The sequence below is a fragment of the Dermacentor andersoni genome, chromosome 3, assembly GCF_023375885.2.
Source record: "Dermacentor andersoni chromosome 3, qqDerAnde1_hic_scaffold, whole genome shotgun sequence".
Classification (NCBI taxonomy): domain Eukaryota; kingdom Metazoa; phylum Arthropoda; class Arachnida; order Ixodida; family Ixodidae; genus Dermacentor; species Dermacentor andersoni.
The window spans coordinates 17,471,413-17,488,682 of NC_092816.1; the positions used below are offsets into that span (position 1 = coordinate 17,471,413).

General features: G+C 45.1%; 1 protein-coding gene across 1 annotated transcript in view; it reads left to right on the forward strand.

The window, feature by feature from the left end:
* The first annotated feature begins 4,584 nt into the window (after positions 1 to 4,584).
* Positions 4,585 to 17,270, forward strand: part of LOC126520070 (uncharacterized) — a 61,628-nt gene continuing 48,942 nt past the window's right edge. The window contains exons 1-2 of the mRNA XM_050169221.3: positions 4,585 to 5,271; positions 15,587 to 15,665. Coding sequence (XP_050025178.1) covers positions 4,879 to 5,271; positions 15,587 to 15,665 — 472 coding nt within the window. The 5' untranslated portion in view covers positions 4,585 to 4,878. The remainder of the gene's footprint in view (positions 5,272 to 15,586; positions 15,666 to 17,270) is intronic.

Genomic DNA, 17,270 nt, shown 5'->3' on the forward strand with positions numbered 1-17,270 from the left:
ACAGTAGAGCCCTTGGAGCCACCCCATCTGCCGATTGTGACGGCACTTGCAGGCCATGAGGCAACGCCGCTGGCAATTCAGCCGTCCGACAGTGGCGTCCTTGAAGCCACCCCATCTGCCGATTGTGACGGCACTTGCAGGCCATGAGGCAACGCTGGTGGCAATTCACCCGTCCGACAGTGGAGTCATTGGAGCCACCCCATCTGCCGATTGTCACGGCACTTGCAGGCCATGAGGCAACGCCGGTGGCAAGTCACCCGTCCGACAGTGGAGCCCTTGGAGCCACCCCAACCGCCGATTGTGACGGAACTTGTACGGGTGCTTCCATTGGAGGAAAATGACGACACCTGAGTGGGCTCGACGATTGGCCGAAAATGACGTGACTCCGAGACACCGAAGGGGGTTAAAAGCGAGACAGGGAGCAGAGAGAAGCATTCCTTCATTCATTCATTTTTTCGTTCTTCTTGCCACGGGCTGCAGCGTCCGATTTGCTGCCGGCCGTCAATGACTTTATGTTAATTACTTTGTGTTATTACTGTAAATAATGTAAATAAACCTTCAGTTTCATCTCAAATCCTCCTCAACCTCGGCCAACTCCCGCACTCAACGGCAAGATCCAATACCGTCTTTTATAAGAGTGGTCGACGACACGCTGACGCCGACTGTCTCTCGCGTATGCCACTTAGCACTACGGACTGTGACGCCGACGGCTTCGATCACCTTGTGGCTTCTGTGTCGCCGAACTTTCAAGACTTCGACAGTTTCAAAGCCGAACAGCGAAGGGACACTAAATTGACATCGCTCTTCCCCGTTACGACCGCCTCTATTACATCACACCATTTGTGTGTATGTGATGAACTTGTATAAGAAGAACTTTTTTTAGCACTGGCGCGCATTTTCTCCTAGTGGTGCCGGAGAGCCTTCGCACAGCGATTCTGAGTGCTGTGCACGACGACCCTACGTCTGGCCATTTAGGTTCGGCGAGGACGCTTTACCGCATTAAGGAACGCTTTTATTGGCCTGGAATGCGACAGTCTGTTGAGGCGTATGTGGGCAGCTGCACGCAGTGTCAGCGCCACAAACACCCATCTATATACTGCTCCAGCTGCTCTAGTGCAGCCGATACCACCTCCAAGCATGCATTTCCAACAAGGGGCATTGACTTCGTGGACCTTCTTCAAAATCAGCCAAGGGCATTCGTTGGATAATTGTTTGCGTCGACTACCTCACACGCTACTGGGAGACGGCGGCCGTGCCCTCCGCAACTGCCACTGACGTTTCAACATTCCTGCTGCAATATGTCGTCCTCTGACATGGTGCGTCTCGCGTGATCATCAGCGACCGGGGACGACATTTCACAGCGGATGTCGTAGATGAGCTGCTTCGTTTGTGTGAATCCCACTTGCGTCACTCGACACCACATCATTCACAAACGAATGGGCTTACGGAGCGTACCAACCGAACAGTTATAAACATGTTATCTGTGTATGTTTCATCCGACCACAAGAACTGGAATGACGTACTGCCTTTTATCACGTACGCGTTCAACACCGCCAAGCACGAGACTACCGGCTATAGGGCTACAGCCCTTTCTTCCTGCTGTGCGCACGTCCACCCCGGTGCACGATCTACACTGTTTTCCCTTTGTGTAGACACGAAAACATCACACTGTTGCCGAGGTCGTCTGCCCTGCCAAAGAGGCATGTCGTATTGCTCGTTTACGCACTTTGGCATCGCAGGAAAGATCGAAAGCACGCTACGACATTCGCCACCGTCAGGGTATACCTAAAGCCCTGGTGATTTACTGTGGCTGTGGAAACGCGGGTTATGCCAAAAGCTTTTGGCCACCTACGATGGAACGTTTGTTATTCTTAGCATATTCACGGAAGTCACCTATACCATAGCTCGCCTCACGGCGAATGGTAGAAGAGCTGCCAAGACCCAAGTGGTCCATGTCGCCGGCTTGGAATTGTTCACGCCAAGACGAGTGGATTGACTCGCCCGGCGGGCTTCGTCTGCGACGAGAGGAAAAGGAGGAAAACGAAGACCGGTGAACGTGCTTGCGGTCCAGAGTTGGAAAACAGGAAGAGGACGACATTGAGTTCTTCAACAATAAAGTATTAAGCACTACGTTATCTCATTTATTAACAGTTTATTTCTCATCTTATATTATTAATTTATATTCCTCTTTCGTGTTATTTACTTATGAACTAATTTATTTCATTCTTCAATAATATTACCAGCTATTTCATTCTTCAATAATATTACCACCAGATTCCTGGCCGATCCCCCATAGTGGTTTTGCGCCATTAAATGAAGCTTCATCATCATAATCATCATCACCAGCTGGCCGCTCTTGAGCTCAGCTTCACGACATAAAATAAACGGCCCCCTTCAGCTGTCAGGGTGATAAACGGTCTCCTTCACGCGTAACAATATCAAATACTTTTCGAATAGCTTGCGAATAACTTTTTCACAATAATTATAAAAACATTTTCACATTAGCATATTCTCAATGTTTCCGTGACTACATTGGACATTAAAAAGCATATGCCTCATACTAAATGCACAAAGGGAGCATTATTATAGGAACAACTGAGCAGTTTGCTGGCAAACTCATGTCTCTTCGAAGCATATCGCAGTAATGCATTAGGCAACCTTGAGGGCCACTTAAAATCTGTGTATACTTTCGCGATCGAACGAGAAATGCGTGTCGTCTGCGGTGATGGCAGAGCGAAATAAAGATACATACATACATATATATATATATATATATATATATATATATATATATATATATATATATATATATACAGCGAGAGAGATAGAGTACTAGGCAATACCCACTGCCGAATGCTACGTCAAAAAAATAAGTAAATACATAAATAAACAAATATATATATATATATATATATATATATATATATATATATATATATATATATATATATATATATATATATATATACCCTGGTGCGATCGCTGTTTTCAGCCGGATAAGCCCGGCTCCCTGTGCGACGCAAGCGCGCTGTGTGGTGCGTTATGTCCGCTACGGATGGCATGACAGTAATCGCATTTTTGTTTCAATTTCATATTTGAGCGTCGACGACGTGTAATATTCGAAAACTATTAAATTTTTTTAAAGTTTCTGTATAGTGACTATTCAATTCGATGATCAAATTTAATGGGCCAATATTCTATTTATTGATTGAAAGTTTCGTATATTTACACGCTCATAGTTGCCTTAATAAAAAGAAATAACCAAAGTAATAAGTGACACTTCGCGACATAAGACAGCCGGCCCCGACGAGGACAGACCCTTGCAAAGACACGCTACCTTTAGTGCTAGCAGCAGTAAAAACGTCAGTGACGATTTAGCGGTAAATGCGAGAGAAATGCGTCTCCGAAAAGAGACTTACTCTTCCTGATCAAGTGAGATTACGAGAGATTTCATTCTTTTATTCCATGCACTTGCGTTCCTATACTAAATTTCTTTAGTATATCCTACATTTCACTTAGAAATAAACTTAATTTACTCCATGTTTTCTGTTGTAACCACGGCAGGCGAGTCAAGAGGCAAAACAACAGGTAAACTGTTAATTCGACAAGCTAGGCAGCTCGATTTATGTCAAGAACCAATACCTCAAGCTCAGAAACTGACCTCTACAGAACTCAGTGACTAACAGTGGTGTTGATGTGCACCTCCGCATGTGAACTTCCCTCAGTGTTATCTCTACTTTCTTTCCCTCTTTTATCCCTTATGTCATTTATTCCCCTGCGTATCAAATCAGAAGCGCGTCTGTTGACCACCCTGCCTTTCCTTCTCTTGCACTCCCCCACTAGACCCCCACAACAAAAGAACAGTAGTGCTTACGTAGCCCATGGCATGCGCTACGCAGTGGCGTAACATATCTGCCAGGGTGACGCCACGCACGCTTACAATAATGAGTTAGGTTCTTTAGATTCATTGTCTATTGGCTTCATACGGTCATTACATAAAAAAAAATCGACACGCACACGCACACGCACGCACACGCATACGCACACGCATACGCACACGCATACGCACACGCATACGCACACGCACACGCACACGCACACACACACACACACACGCTATAGAGAAATATAGCGTGAATGCGAAGCCTTTCTTTTCTTTATTTTCTTTATTGCGCCAAACCGAGGCGCGAAACGCACCTATTTCGCTTCGCCATAATCGCAAGTTCTACTACAAATCCCCCCCCCCCCCCCTCCGCTTTTTTTCTTTCTTCTCCTTCTTTTTTTTTTTTGCTCGCGCAAATCAGAGTAAGAGAAAGAACGGGGACAGTCTTGTGGAGGGAAATGTACGTATCACCTAGAAGCCGAGAATGAGCGGTCGTCGCTATCATCATCAACCTGAGACAGCGCCGACGTCAAGAAACACAACGAATGTTAAAAATAAATAAATAAAAGAAGCGTGTGTACTCCGCGGACGCCACGCAGTCCGCCCGTCGCGCGCACTTCTCCGCCAAGGCATCACGTTTCAAGTGTTGACATTCTCCAGCGCATCAGGCGAAGGAGCCGGCCTCTTTCATTCGGCGCGTTTCAACGCCACGTCTTCGGCCCCTGTGGCAAAGGCGACCGCGAGGGAAAAGGCGCCAACTCTAGCGCGAGCCAACGTTACAGCTAACATTGCAACCTCAGCAGCAGTTTCTTGGGCCTCGAGAAAGATCGCTATGACTTCGGGAAGAACGCGTAACTGGCGACTACGCTGAAAATTAACGCGCTGCGTTGTTCAGCGAATAACCCTGTAGCTCGAGTAGCTGCGTGACGGAGTCGGGCACATTTAGAGTCGTGGGAAGCTGCGAGCGCCGCAGTTGTGGAACCGGCAGCATCGCCATGAAGTCAGCCGAGGCCTCGTCACCGTCGTTTAAGTCGTTCGAGGCGGTATACGTGTTCCTGGCCCTGCTGTACGTGTTGACCGCGACGAACCTGTACCTCCACTTGAGCAGGGACTCGACACTCTCCGTTTGTGAGCGCACGATCAGCTGCGGCGTGCAGGAGCCTTCCGGCGACGCGTCGGGCGCGCACAGCGAGACCCGCGGCGGCCGCACCAGGCGCGACGGCCGACCGGCGGTGCCCCACAAGCCGGGCCGCGCCGTCGAGGAGCCCACGTACGCGAGGATGTCGCCCAAGACGGCCGCCGTGCCCAACGTGGAGTTCTTCCCGCGCAACGACATGACCAGCTCCGACGGAAACACCATGCTGGTCAGCTCGTACGCCAGGATACCGGTCAGTCTCCGCCTCCACTTTGCCGCCAAATTGAGGTAGCGCTGAAGCGGCAGCGCGAGTACAGACGGCGTCGAAGGTTTACGGGGTGCGGAGTCTGAGAAAAAAAAAAAAAGTTTAGTATTTCCTGAGCCCGGCCACGCAGCTTGCAAATGAAAAGTTTGTACGTGTGCACGTGCGTGCGACCAACAGAGTGTTGTACTATTTTACTGGCTGCGAGCAATAACTGGCCCGAAATTCGGACTTCTCGTGGAAACTGGGCAGCCCGCAAACATTTGACGCTGCCTGTAAATGCTAAGTAAAGCGCGTACATCTCACTTCACGTTCGCGCAGCATATGCAAGTGCGCCCGTCTTTAATTTTGTAGCTCGGTTGTGCCTTCTGCTCATACTTGGCTGTTCTGCTCATACTTGGCTGATTTGCGTTCGAATTCGTTTGGCTGTTTAGAATTGTTTAGTATCGTTCATGCTGCTTTCACGCACGTGAAAGGGGATAACCGTCGACAGCGCAGCCTAACTATTTTTTTGTTTAAATTTCGGTAAATATAAAGGACGTAGTGTTATATAGCACGTAATTTCGTGAAGAGGAACTAAAGAATTCTCAAGGGGACACAAAAATGAAAGTTGGCCAATGTAGGCAGCGGCTGGCAACGCCGTGCTGGGACAAGAAGGAGGGGGGGGGGGGGGGGCGGAGGACAAATGGACAAAAATATAATACGAGAGACTGACAAAAATAAACGAAGATATCGGCACATAAATGTAATGTAGAATGTGACTATCACTCAGTTCGATGTCCCCAAGAAGCGGACCAAATTATATAAATAAAACTTTCTCTGCCTATAGGACTGTTTCGACCAGTGTGCAAACATTCTCTCCTATCCCAAGGGAAGACTGTTCGCGAAGAGTTGTCGCTTGACCTGTATGAGGCCGAAGACGCTGAGTCAAGCTCCCTAAAGGGCGACAGAAAATAGCGTCTCTTCCTCTTCACAATCACTCTCTCTCTCTCTCTCTCTCTCTGAGGCCGAAGTCCTTTTGCGTCATTCAAGCGGTGACAACGTTCATCCCGAAGTTGACTGGTGTTGGTCAGCAACTCCAAGTTGCAACAAGTTGCCTACAGGCAGATTAAAAAAAAACAAGAACATCTCGTGTACGTTCGTATAACTTTAGTTAAACCAGTCGCTCGATAATAACAAGCAAACAAAATATAACGATAAAAATACAGACTGTTTCAGCGAACACTTTCAAAATGGCCTGTGGAAGATGGCACAATTCTAGTCCATGAGCCGGTGTACTCGAAAAGGCGTATATTACTTCCAGAACAAGAAAAAAAGAAAATTTAAATCTATGATTGACGAATTAACAAATATTCACTAATTAAGTTTTTAACTAATTACCTTATGGCACATATTACAATTTACAAATTCTAGCAGGTGAGACTGCAAGATATATCCATCTGAAGAAAATTCTGTGGATGACACCATTTACGAGATGTGCGCCGTCAAACTCGCGGTAAAAACGCACTGTACTTCCACATACTTTCTTAACAAAACGTCGTTTTATGCATTGGCGCACAAAAGTAACTGGAACGCGAATGCATTTTGCCGCAAAGTTCTGGAATTAATATATCGAAACTGGTGTCATCTTAATTCGTTCCAAGTGGATCCACCTTGCGAACACCCCGGCTAGAATTTATAAATTGCAATATTTGCCATATAAGCTAGGTTATTAGCGAAAAACGTAAATTAGTGAATTTTTGTTAGCTAATTGATTATGCATTACTTTCTTTTGGCAAGTAATGTCCGCCCCTTCGAGCAGACCAGCTCATGGACTGCAATTGTGCTATCTGCCACAGACAACGAAAAAAAAAATTGAAAGTGTTCGCTGATACACCCGGTATAGAAGGCCTGCGACGTGCATAAATAAACATTAGGAAACGAAGCATCATATATCGGCATCGGAAAAAAATTATAATGCAAGAAACCCGGCGTAGTGCAACAATCGTTATTAGAAGCACCGTTGAAGTGATCGATGGAGTGTCATTTGGAAGTCACCAGGGTAACATATAGACGTGCTCTGACTTACAACTTAGCAACAAGGCAATGTGCTTTTTAAAAATATTCTCATAAGGTAACTGAATTAGATATGTATTTTCAAGTATTTTGTTTGGCGCAGCAGTATACCTATGAAACATATACATATAGCTATGGTTGTATTAAAGGATCACGGGAATTAAATAAGCAGTCCAGGAAAAGTCTGCTAAATTTGAATGCATGCTTGCATTTCGTTTGCAGAAAAAAGAAAGAGAATAGGTTGCCGATAGGTAAAACAACCATGCCGGATTTTGCCGCTGTTATTCCTTTAGTTGTTTCTTTTTTGTTGCTACCAGGAAAACAAAGTAAGTACGCTAGCTCTTCAGGAACTTTATATTCAACTTGTGTCAATAGATCTATTCTGTTTCTAGGCGACGGTGCGTTCTCTTTTGTACTGACTTTAATGCTGAAAGCTCTGAGAATGTTCATTGTACCTGAACCGCTGTTTTTTTAATTATGGGGTTTTGCATGCCAAAACCACTTTCTGATTATGAGGCACGCCGTAGTGGGGCACTCCGGAAATTTGGACCACCTGGAGTTGTTTAAGGTGCACCTAAATCTAAGTACACGGGTGTTTTCGCATTTCGCCCCCACCGAAATGCGGCTCCGTGGCCGGGAACTGATCTTTCTTTTTTTCTTTATGTTGGGTGCATATGACATACGTATCTCGGGACTCGATATCTTTAATAATTGCCCGTTCAGAATAGCGTAATTCTGCGTCTCCAGGTGGACGACTTGAAGATGCGGCCCCGACTTGCACAACAAATCGCAACGCTCGCTTAGCTACTGAACAAAGATACATTGACTTTTTTTCAATGCGGAGGCTAAGGGCTTTGACTGACCAGAGAGTAGTAAAGTCTGTTCGTATGAATACTCCTAATCAGTTAGTGTATAATTTACACAGCGCTGTGTTGTGCTTTCTCGTAGCTGTTATAATTTTATCGGTTGTCCAACAGAATAGTATGCGGCGTCACTTCAACGCGTCATATACACTTGATAAGTACATAGGAATGTACTATCGGCGTCAAATGAAAGTTGAACAGCGGAGCGCGTGGCCCAAGCATAAGTGAAGATATAGTGCGCGTCGTCCAGTCATCACCATTGACAAGCGCGCACATCCGATTTAGCCGCACTGCGCGATCCCCCTCTAGTGAGATAATTTCGCTTCTCTCCTGGTTCTTACATTTAAAAGGGAGGAAATAAAAAATAAAAACGAAGCTAAAATATTGCAGTTTACGGCGAGACTTGTCGCACAGATCGCCGAAGCCACAGGTGCTGTCAGCGCGAATAGCGGTGCGCGTGGTGCAGTTTGCACCGTCATCGCCCGCACCGTGCACCGTCATCGCAAGGTAGATTCGCCCGCGCGGTGCGGGCGATGACGGTGCAAACTGCACCACGCGCACCGCTATTCGCGCTGACAGCACTTGTGGCTTCGGCGATCTGTGCGACAAGACTCGCCGTAAACTGCAATATTTTAGCTTCGTTTTTTTTTATTTCCTCCCTTTCAAATGTAAGAACCAGGATAGAAGCGAAATTATGTAACTAGAGGGAGATCGCGCAGTGCGGCCAAATCGGATGTGCGCGCTTGTCAATGGTGATGACTGGACGGCGCGCACTATATCTTCACTTATGCTTGGGCCACGCGCTCCGCTGTTCAACTTTCATTTGACGCCGATAGTACAGCACATAAGTAGAAGCACTAATCAGAATATGTTCTTGTGTCCGGTTCTGAGCTGGTTAGCTGCGGAGAAGATAATGAGTCATATTCACGCAAGTTCAGCCATAACAATGTTTGCATTCGTACTTTCTTTCATACTTTTCCGCCCTGTATGGGTATACAGGTCGTTCAAGATGGTATTTTACATGTGGACGTGGGCTGTATCATGCGAACATATACTATGTCACATGGCCGAGTGGACATTAAGCGCTCTCATTAGGTTTCTTAACTTAATGAAGTGATTAATATGCAATGGGAAATTAATAGCAATATGCAATGAATAAACGTGCCAACATACTGACTTCGAAACAAACGTTCGGACTGTATCAGGATAACCGATACATAGGACCAAATACTGTTTGAACGTGTTTTAAAGGAGTGAACTTTGCACGAATTCATCAAAGATGGAAAAAAATTTCCACTTTTGCGCAAGTATGTTGCTGCAGCGGCTGTAAGGTTGGGAAAGAGGGTTAATAGTTGTCTTTCTTCCTGCATTATTATTAATCACAGAAATGTACTGCTAAAATTCGCTAGATAACGCGCTCGAAAGCAAGACGTCTGTCTCACAAGCCCACCATGATCTCAAAGACACATAGGCCAGTCGCGATAACTGTCTTTGGTTTTCTTTTTTCACATCAGCCGATAAACTCTTATCACGTCTGGCGCGTCAGGGTGCAGCGCCTCTGTTACGCAGACCTAGAATGGAGCATGTGATGTGTGGTGCGCCTTTTTTGCTTAACTAGGCGGCTTTTACAACACGTGTCTCGGTGGCAGGGCGGACTTTTAAAAAGCAAAGTTTTTCTTTGCCAACATCTCCGGGTTTTCATGACCGTGGATGCTTCGGCGTGTCTGCTCTCTTGCCGGATAGGCCAACCAATCAAAGCGGAGGACGCGCACGACGTCACCACCGCCTTGATCCTTGCACCACCAACAAATGACGTTCGGTTCCACGCATCCGCGGCAGCGGCCGTGCGAAAAAAAAAAAAACAGGAAAAAGCCCAGGACTTCCCGCGATCTATTGCACTTGTGTGCTTCGTCTACGAGACGTTGCATTAGCCTTTCTACAATGTCTGATTAAAGCATTCCGTGCCACTTTGTGCAGACATTCAATAAACACAAACTCGTGTTTCGACTCTTTGTGCACTCAAACAAAGCTTCGTACATATATATTCCAACTCGTTGGATCTGCTATCTCTACTTTTTCTGGTTCCCTCCATTGCCTTTGTCTCTCTCGCTTTCACTGCTTCGAGGCTTACACTTGCACAGGAAATTGCATATCACCAGATACGAAAATCAAGCACTATACTGGTGAATGCCACACCGAGTCGTGAACGCTACTCGATGGGAAAGTCACATATTTGAAAGTTAGTGCCATCCGAGCGTTTACCATCGAGGAAGGCGTGCTGGCTTATGCCTGCGAAGTCATAGAGGAGAAGTACTGAAGTCCTGTACCATCCCCAGCTAAAGAGGGGGAGGGGGGGTGCTCAGTTGCAAGCTTTAAAAGCTCCGCTGAGCGTTTCAGAGACGAGACAAACTTTAAGTTGTACAACATCGCACGTGTGTTGACGTTACGACATGTTATACGGATGTTCGATGGTGGCGACACATCTTCACTGATTCCCTTTCTTTCGTCGGCGCGCGTTCGTGCCTTCGGTAAAACACTTGAGGAGGAGGAGGGGTCCAAATTAATAATATTCTTCTTTTTGCCTTCAACAGCGAAGTCCTTGACGCTATTCTCACCAAACTAGAAGCTTCAGACGCAAGAAATGTTGAAATTGAAAATGATACCAAGCATCAGCTGAATGGCATTGCGGAAAAAATTTATGACCTTGCCAAACGCGTGTCCACTCTTGAAACTGCCGTCGAAGACGTGGACAGGTTGAAAATAACTGTTACCGAAACATCATCGAGGATTAATTCATTGAAAATAAAAATAGACCAGCTATCGGACAACCCGGATGACCTAGAGAACAGATCTAGGCGAAAAAACCTGATTGTGAAGGGACTTCTAGAGGGGCAAACGGAGATTTCGAATGAAGCCGAACAAATTATTCGAATTAAAAAAAAAAGCAAATTGGGTCTCCAAGTAGGCAACATCAAACGCGCGCATCGTCTGGGGCATCCCAAAAGTGGTTTCAACAGGCCGATCATCATCCAGTTTCTGAACTTCAAAAGCAAACACGAAGTTTTCGCGAACTGGTCGAAGCTGAAAGAGCACAAAGATAAGAAAGTTAAAAAAAGATTAAATTATGGGGTTTAACGTGCCAAAACCACTTTCTGATTATGAGGCACGCCGTAGTGGAGGACTCCGGAAATTTCGACCACCTGGGGATTTTTAACGTGCACCTAAATCTAAGTACACGGGTGTTTTCGCATTTCGCCCCCAAAGATAAGAAAGTGTGGCTCGAGGACGACTTCTCGTCTAAGATGCGTGCAATAAGAGAGCGGTTGTGGGATTTCGGAAAACAATTCCACGATCAGGGGCAAAAAGTACGACTCACGTCTGACAAACTTTCAGCTAACGGCCATACATATATTCTTGATTCTGCCTCTGGCACTGTCAAACATGTCATCTCAATCCACGCAACCCTCTGGCTCGCAATGACATGACAAGGCGATGCCTGTAATATCTAAAAACAAGCCGAAAAACGTTCTTCCGCTCTCATTTTTGTTTTACAACTTCCGCAGTATTTTATCTAAGCAACATGACCTTACCTGTTCTACGACCGCGTGTGCAACTGACATTTTAGTAGGCACTGAGGCATGGCTCAGTAGTGACGTACCAGACTGTGTATTGAATATTCATTCCGAGTTCAACAGATGCAGAAAGGACAGAAGTACAGCGCGTGGTGGTGGTGTTCTTGTCGCTGTTCGAAAATCAATTCACTGTGAAAGTGTGCTTGTGCCATTATCTTCCATTGAAACCTGCTGGTTCATTGTACGCTACAGTTCATCCCATTCTTCCGTTCTTATCGGTGTTTGCTATCCTCCTCCAGTCCCCAATTCCAATTTCATTCCAAGCTTGACCTCTGTATTAGAAGACACTCGAAACAGGTTTCCTCACGTCCCTATCATTTAAACAGGACACTTCAACTACCCTAGAATCGATTGGAGCAACAATTCCGTTTACAGCTCTAGCTCGCACAAAAAGGAATGTCACAGTTTTCTTCACACCCTGAACTTGTTTTCATTACACCAGATCGTGAAAGAACCCACACGCGACATCGCCATTCTTGATCTTGTATGCACCACGCATCCTGACGCTATTTCTGATAATGTTCTAGAAAAAATCAGTGATCACAAGTTAATCCAGTTTAATCATCAATTTAGCCCTAATTTCCACAAGAAAGTAATCCAGCGAAAATATATTTATGACTATTCTAAAGCAAATATTTCCGCAGTCAGTAGGTTTCTTAATGATTCCTTGTCACCTTTAGAGCAAGACTTCAGAGACCGTTCTGTTGAGGAAAACTGGTCCCTATTCAAGTACATAATTTTGAGCGTAAGGAACATGTTTATTCCTGAACTTTGTATCTGTCCCAGCCTGAAAAGCGCTAGGTTTACCCGGCATTTGAAACGCGCTTACCGCATTGCTATGCATACTAACAAGGCTGATGCCTGGGTTAAATACAGAGATATTGCACGTGTTTGTAAAACTTAAATAATGACGTCTACGGATTCATAATTCAATACCGCACTACCAGGAATTCTAATAACTAATCCCAAGCACTTCTTGAAAATAGACAACCATGGAAAGTCTAGGACTCAGCCTATCTTACAGGACGCAGGCCAGCAGCTCTCCCCCGTCAAGAACGCTAACCAATTCTATAAGTCATTTGCCAGCGTGTTTACTACTGAAAAGAAAATGTCCCCATCATGTATCCTGCCTCATTCTCAGTGTGTTGGTATGCCGGATGTGGTTGTGACTCCGGAGGGAGCTTTAAAAGCCATGCACCGTCTTCCTGATAAATCGAGTCCTGGTCCTGACGGTATATGCTCTGAATTACTAAAGATTACTGCTTCACACTGATCCACTTTTCTGTGTATGCTTTTTCAGCAATCTACAGATGACAGTACCCTGCCATATGACTGGAAACTCGCGCACGTCGTTCTCATTTACAAATCCGGCACTCGCGACGACTGCGGTAACCACAGACCGATATCATTAACGTCAGTACCATACAAAATCTTTGAGTACATTCTTTACAGTAACATCATGCAACGCTTAGTAAATAACAATAAGATTTTTCCGAACCACCATGGCTTTCAGTGAGGGAAATTCTGTGAAACGCAGCTTTTTGAACTCATCACAGATATTCACTCGGTTATTCACTCATCAGGTCAGATTGATGCTCTGTTAATATATTTTTCTAATACATTCGACCGGGTTCCTCATCGCCGCCTACACGTAAAACTTGAAAATTTTAATCTTAATGAATACATTTTAAGTTGGATTCATAATTTTTTAACCGATAGATCACAGGCTGTCCTGCTTGATAACATTGTCTCTTCACCTACTGCTGTTAAATCTGGAGTTCCTGAGGGGTCCGTCTCAGGACCACTATTATCCCTTTTACACGTTAACGATCTCCCCAATAATATCTGGTTGCAAATTCGTCTTTATGCAGATGACTGTATCATGTATCATCAGATTAATGAACCTAACGATTCTCTTCTTCTGCAGGCTGATTTGACTACATTGTCATAATGGTCTGACATGTGGCTAATGTAGATTAATGTTAATAAAAACAAGGCAGTGACATTCACTACACGTCGCTCGAAATTATCATTTTCTTATGATATCAACAATGCTGCCATTGAGCCGGTAAATCAGTTTAAATACCTCGGTGTCATCATGTCAAGTAATTTAACATGGAATCAGCACATATATATTACATGACCAGCAAGGCGAGTAAAACAGTAGGAATAATACCCGTGTCACACGGGCGTTTGGAACGCCTGCTAACCGATAGTCAGCTGACTCAAAGGTCAAGTTCGAGCTGCTACACGGGCGGTTTCGAAGGCCGCCGAGTCAATAGTCTACCGAGTCAACGGAGCACCCTACAACTCTATCGAAATCTCGATGGCCTTTGAGCAAAGGAAGCGGAAACAGCGCGAACATGCCCTTTCGCTCACAGTGTGCTCGTACTCACGGTTAGAAAGAACAAATCAAACCAAATGCTCTAAAAATACTATATATGAGTGTTATTCATTATTCAATAAAGTGTTTTTGCCACTTGACATGTGCGAACACACACCAAAATGGCAGCCGCATCGAGCGGCGCAAACGTTGCCGCAGTTTCGCTACTCAACAACTTAATAACTAAACATATATGTGCGGCAATGTATAAACACATTTTTTAAAATGTATAAACAAATGTAAAATAACTTATAGTGCTTTTAAATGGTTTTAATGTTGTTAAACTTTTCGTGACATGAAAACGAAAATAAAGATCCGCAGAGCCACACAATTTTGCGAGAAACGCCTGAACCACTCAACGGCCTTTCAGAAGTGCCGTGTAGCAGCGCGACAACTCCTTTGAGTCGATAGAGTTGTGGCGTTTCAAAGGCCGTTGACTGGAAGGCCTTCCAAATGTGCCCGTGTGACACAGGTATAATACGTAAAACCGTCTACATGGCTACGCCTGACACAAAGCTTCTGGTGTACAACACTCTTGTCAGATCGCAGCTGGAATATGCCTCTATTATTTGGAATCCGCATCAGGCTTACTTAACGCAGTTACTGGAATCATTAAAGAATTGTGCGATTCGTTTTATAACAAGCAACTACACACACGACAGTATTACACACCTTCGAAACACCTTGTATCTTCAAACACTTCAGCAACTAAGACGCATTTCTTTACTTCATTACTTCTTCAAACTCTACCACAGTACTTGTACTTTCCGACTAGAACATATTCGCCCTGCTTCATACATCTCCCAACGCACTGATCATCCATTCAAAGTATACCTACACCATTGCAGGACTAACTTGTTCAAATTCTCTCTTTTGCTTTTAGCTATTAAACTTTGGAATGAACTGCCGAAAGACGTTGCGTCTATGAAAAATTATGATGCGTTTTGCGCCGCCGTATCTTCTGTATAAGCCTGCGCTTTTTTTGTTATCTGCGAGTGTACAATAATGCCCCCCCCCCCCCCCCCTTATGTAGTACCCCTGTGGGGTCTTTAATGGTACTGTAAATAAATAACTAAATAAATAAATAAATAAATAAATAATCCATCGTAAATGAAGTAGCCGCCGCTAGCGTGCGCGCATGTGTGTGCGTGCGTGCGTTTTACTCATACTTTATTCAAGAACCACGAGAGGTTTAGGGACGCGCACATGCAAGAAGCCTTAAAGAGGCTTGTCTAGGTACACGTCCCCTACATGGTGTACAGGGAAAAGTACGGACTGTATAAAACAGAAATACAAGTTGCAGTTAGATGAAACAAGGATATCGCCACCACTTTATTTATCGCCTGAAACACCATCGGTCTTTTCTGTTGCAGGTGCCAGTGCTGGAGGAATTCTGCTTCACCTCGAAAGAGTACTGCGGGCCTGGGGACCCGGGACATCCGGGGAAACCGGGTGATGTATTATGCGGTAGCAGTCGCGTAAAGACAAACATGCAGGCAGTACCAACAAACAGGCATGGAAAAAAAAAGTGAGGATGAAGCGTTAAGACGGTGTATATGGTTATGACCGTGACATGTTCACTCTCTGAGCCCTATCACCAGTGTAAAACGAACACAAGCTCAACAAAAACGACGATGCCCGTGGAAACAATAGCTGATATAATGTTGAAAACTTCTAATCATGATGTGTGCTCGGACGCACTGCGCACCTTAAATTCATAAAGTTTAAAAATGTTCCAAATACTCTCAAGAAGCAAGAAAAATTTCAAGAACGCAGACAAATAAAGGATGAGAAAACGCCCGCGTGATAAGATATAAACCTTTTGCGGAAACATGATCAAATATATGATCGCATCTCCTGCAGCGATGAGATGCAATCTACATCGCGGCAGCGCTGACCTGCAGGCCGACTGCCACCTCCGGCGACGACGACATTTTAGGACTTCTCTACGACCTTTGCAGCACCTATTTAGCACGCAGCTGAATCAGGCAACTGTCACTGTTACCGAAATTTTACAGCGTGTGTCGTTAAGAGCTTATCCACGATCGTTTGCGTTGTGTGTCTCAACAGTCTGTCACGTCTTGTGCGCGTGTGGGTGATTTTGTAGAATCGCCACAAGCACGAAAGGTGTCTTGAGGTGAAACTTTGCAGGAATGGAGCAGACCTCGTATAGACGCCGATGAGAGCACTACATAGCACGTGGGATTTTTCTAAGTAAGGAGGCCCCCAAAAATTATTAAAATTAAATTCTAGGGTTTTACGCGCCAAAACCGCGATATGATTATAAGACACGCCGTAGTGGGGGGCTTCGTATAAATTTTGACCACGTGGAGTTCTTGAACGCACACCCAATCGCCGCACACAGGTATTTTTGTATTTCGTCCTCGTCAAAAGGCGGCCACCATGGCCACTATGCCACCACGGCGGGTAGAAATATTCTTGCATGATGGATTAACAAAATTTATGTTTTTTAAAGGTGATTACAGTACACATGCTCCATACTGCTTTCAATCATGACAGTAATCACACACACACACACACACACACACACACACACACACACACACACACACACACACACACACGCAATATATATATATATATATATATATATATATATATGCACACACGAACGCGCGCTCACACGGGCACACGCACGCCGGTCACTGCAGGTCACGCTACTAAGGGAAAGTTAAAGGAAAGGATGTTAAAGTAGAATAGTGTCCGAGGTCTAGTCATTTAGAAGCAAAATAAGCCACAAAGGTGAACCTAAGCTAGTTACTTCTAGAAGAATAAGGGGAGCGCGATGAGCTTGATCGCGTCGAGACACGCAACCACGCGGGTACAAACATTCGTCGAGTGTGGTGCACCGCATGCCACGGAGATGATATATCCCCTTCTCTAGCGACGTGCGCTGCGCAATGAAAGCGGCGCGCTTCATATCAGGTGTTGAAGTGCCTCGCAGCAACCGCAAGAAGTACACGACGGACTGGACACACGTCCTTCTCGGTATAAACGCTCGCAAACGTTCACACAGCCAACAGTTAGCTTGATTAG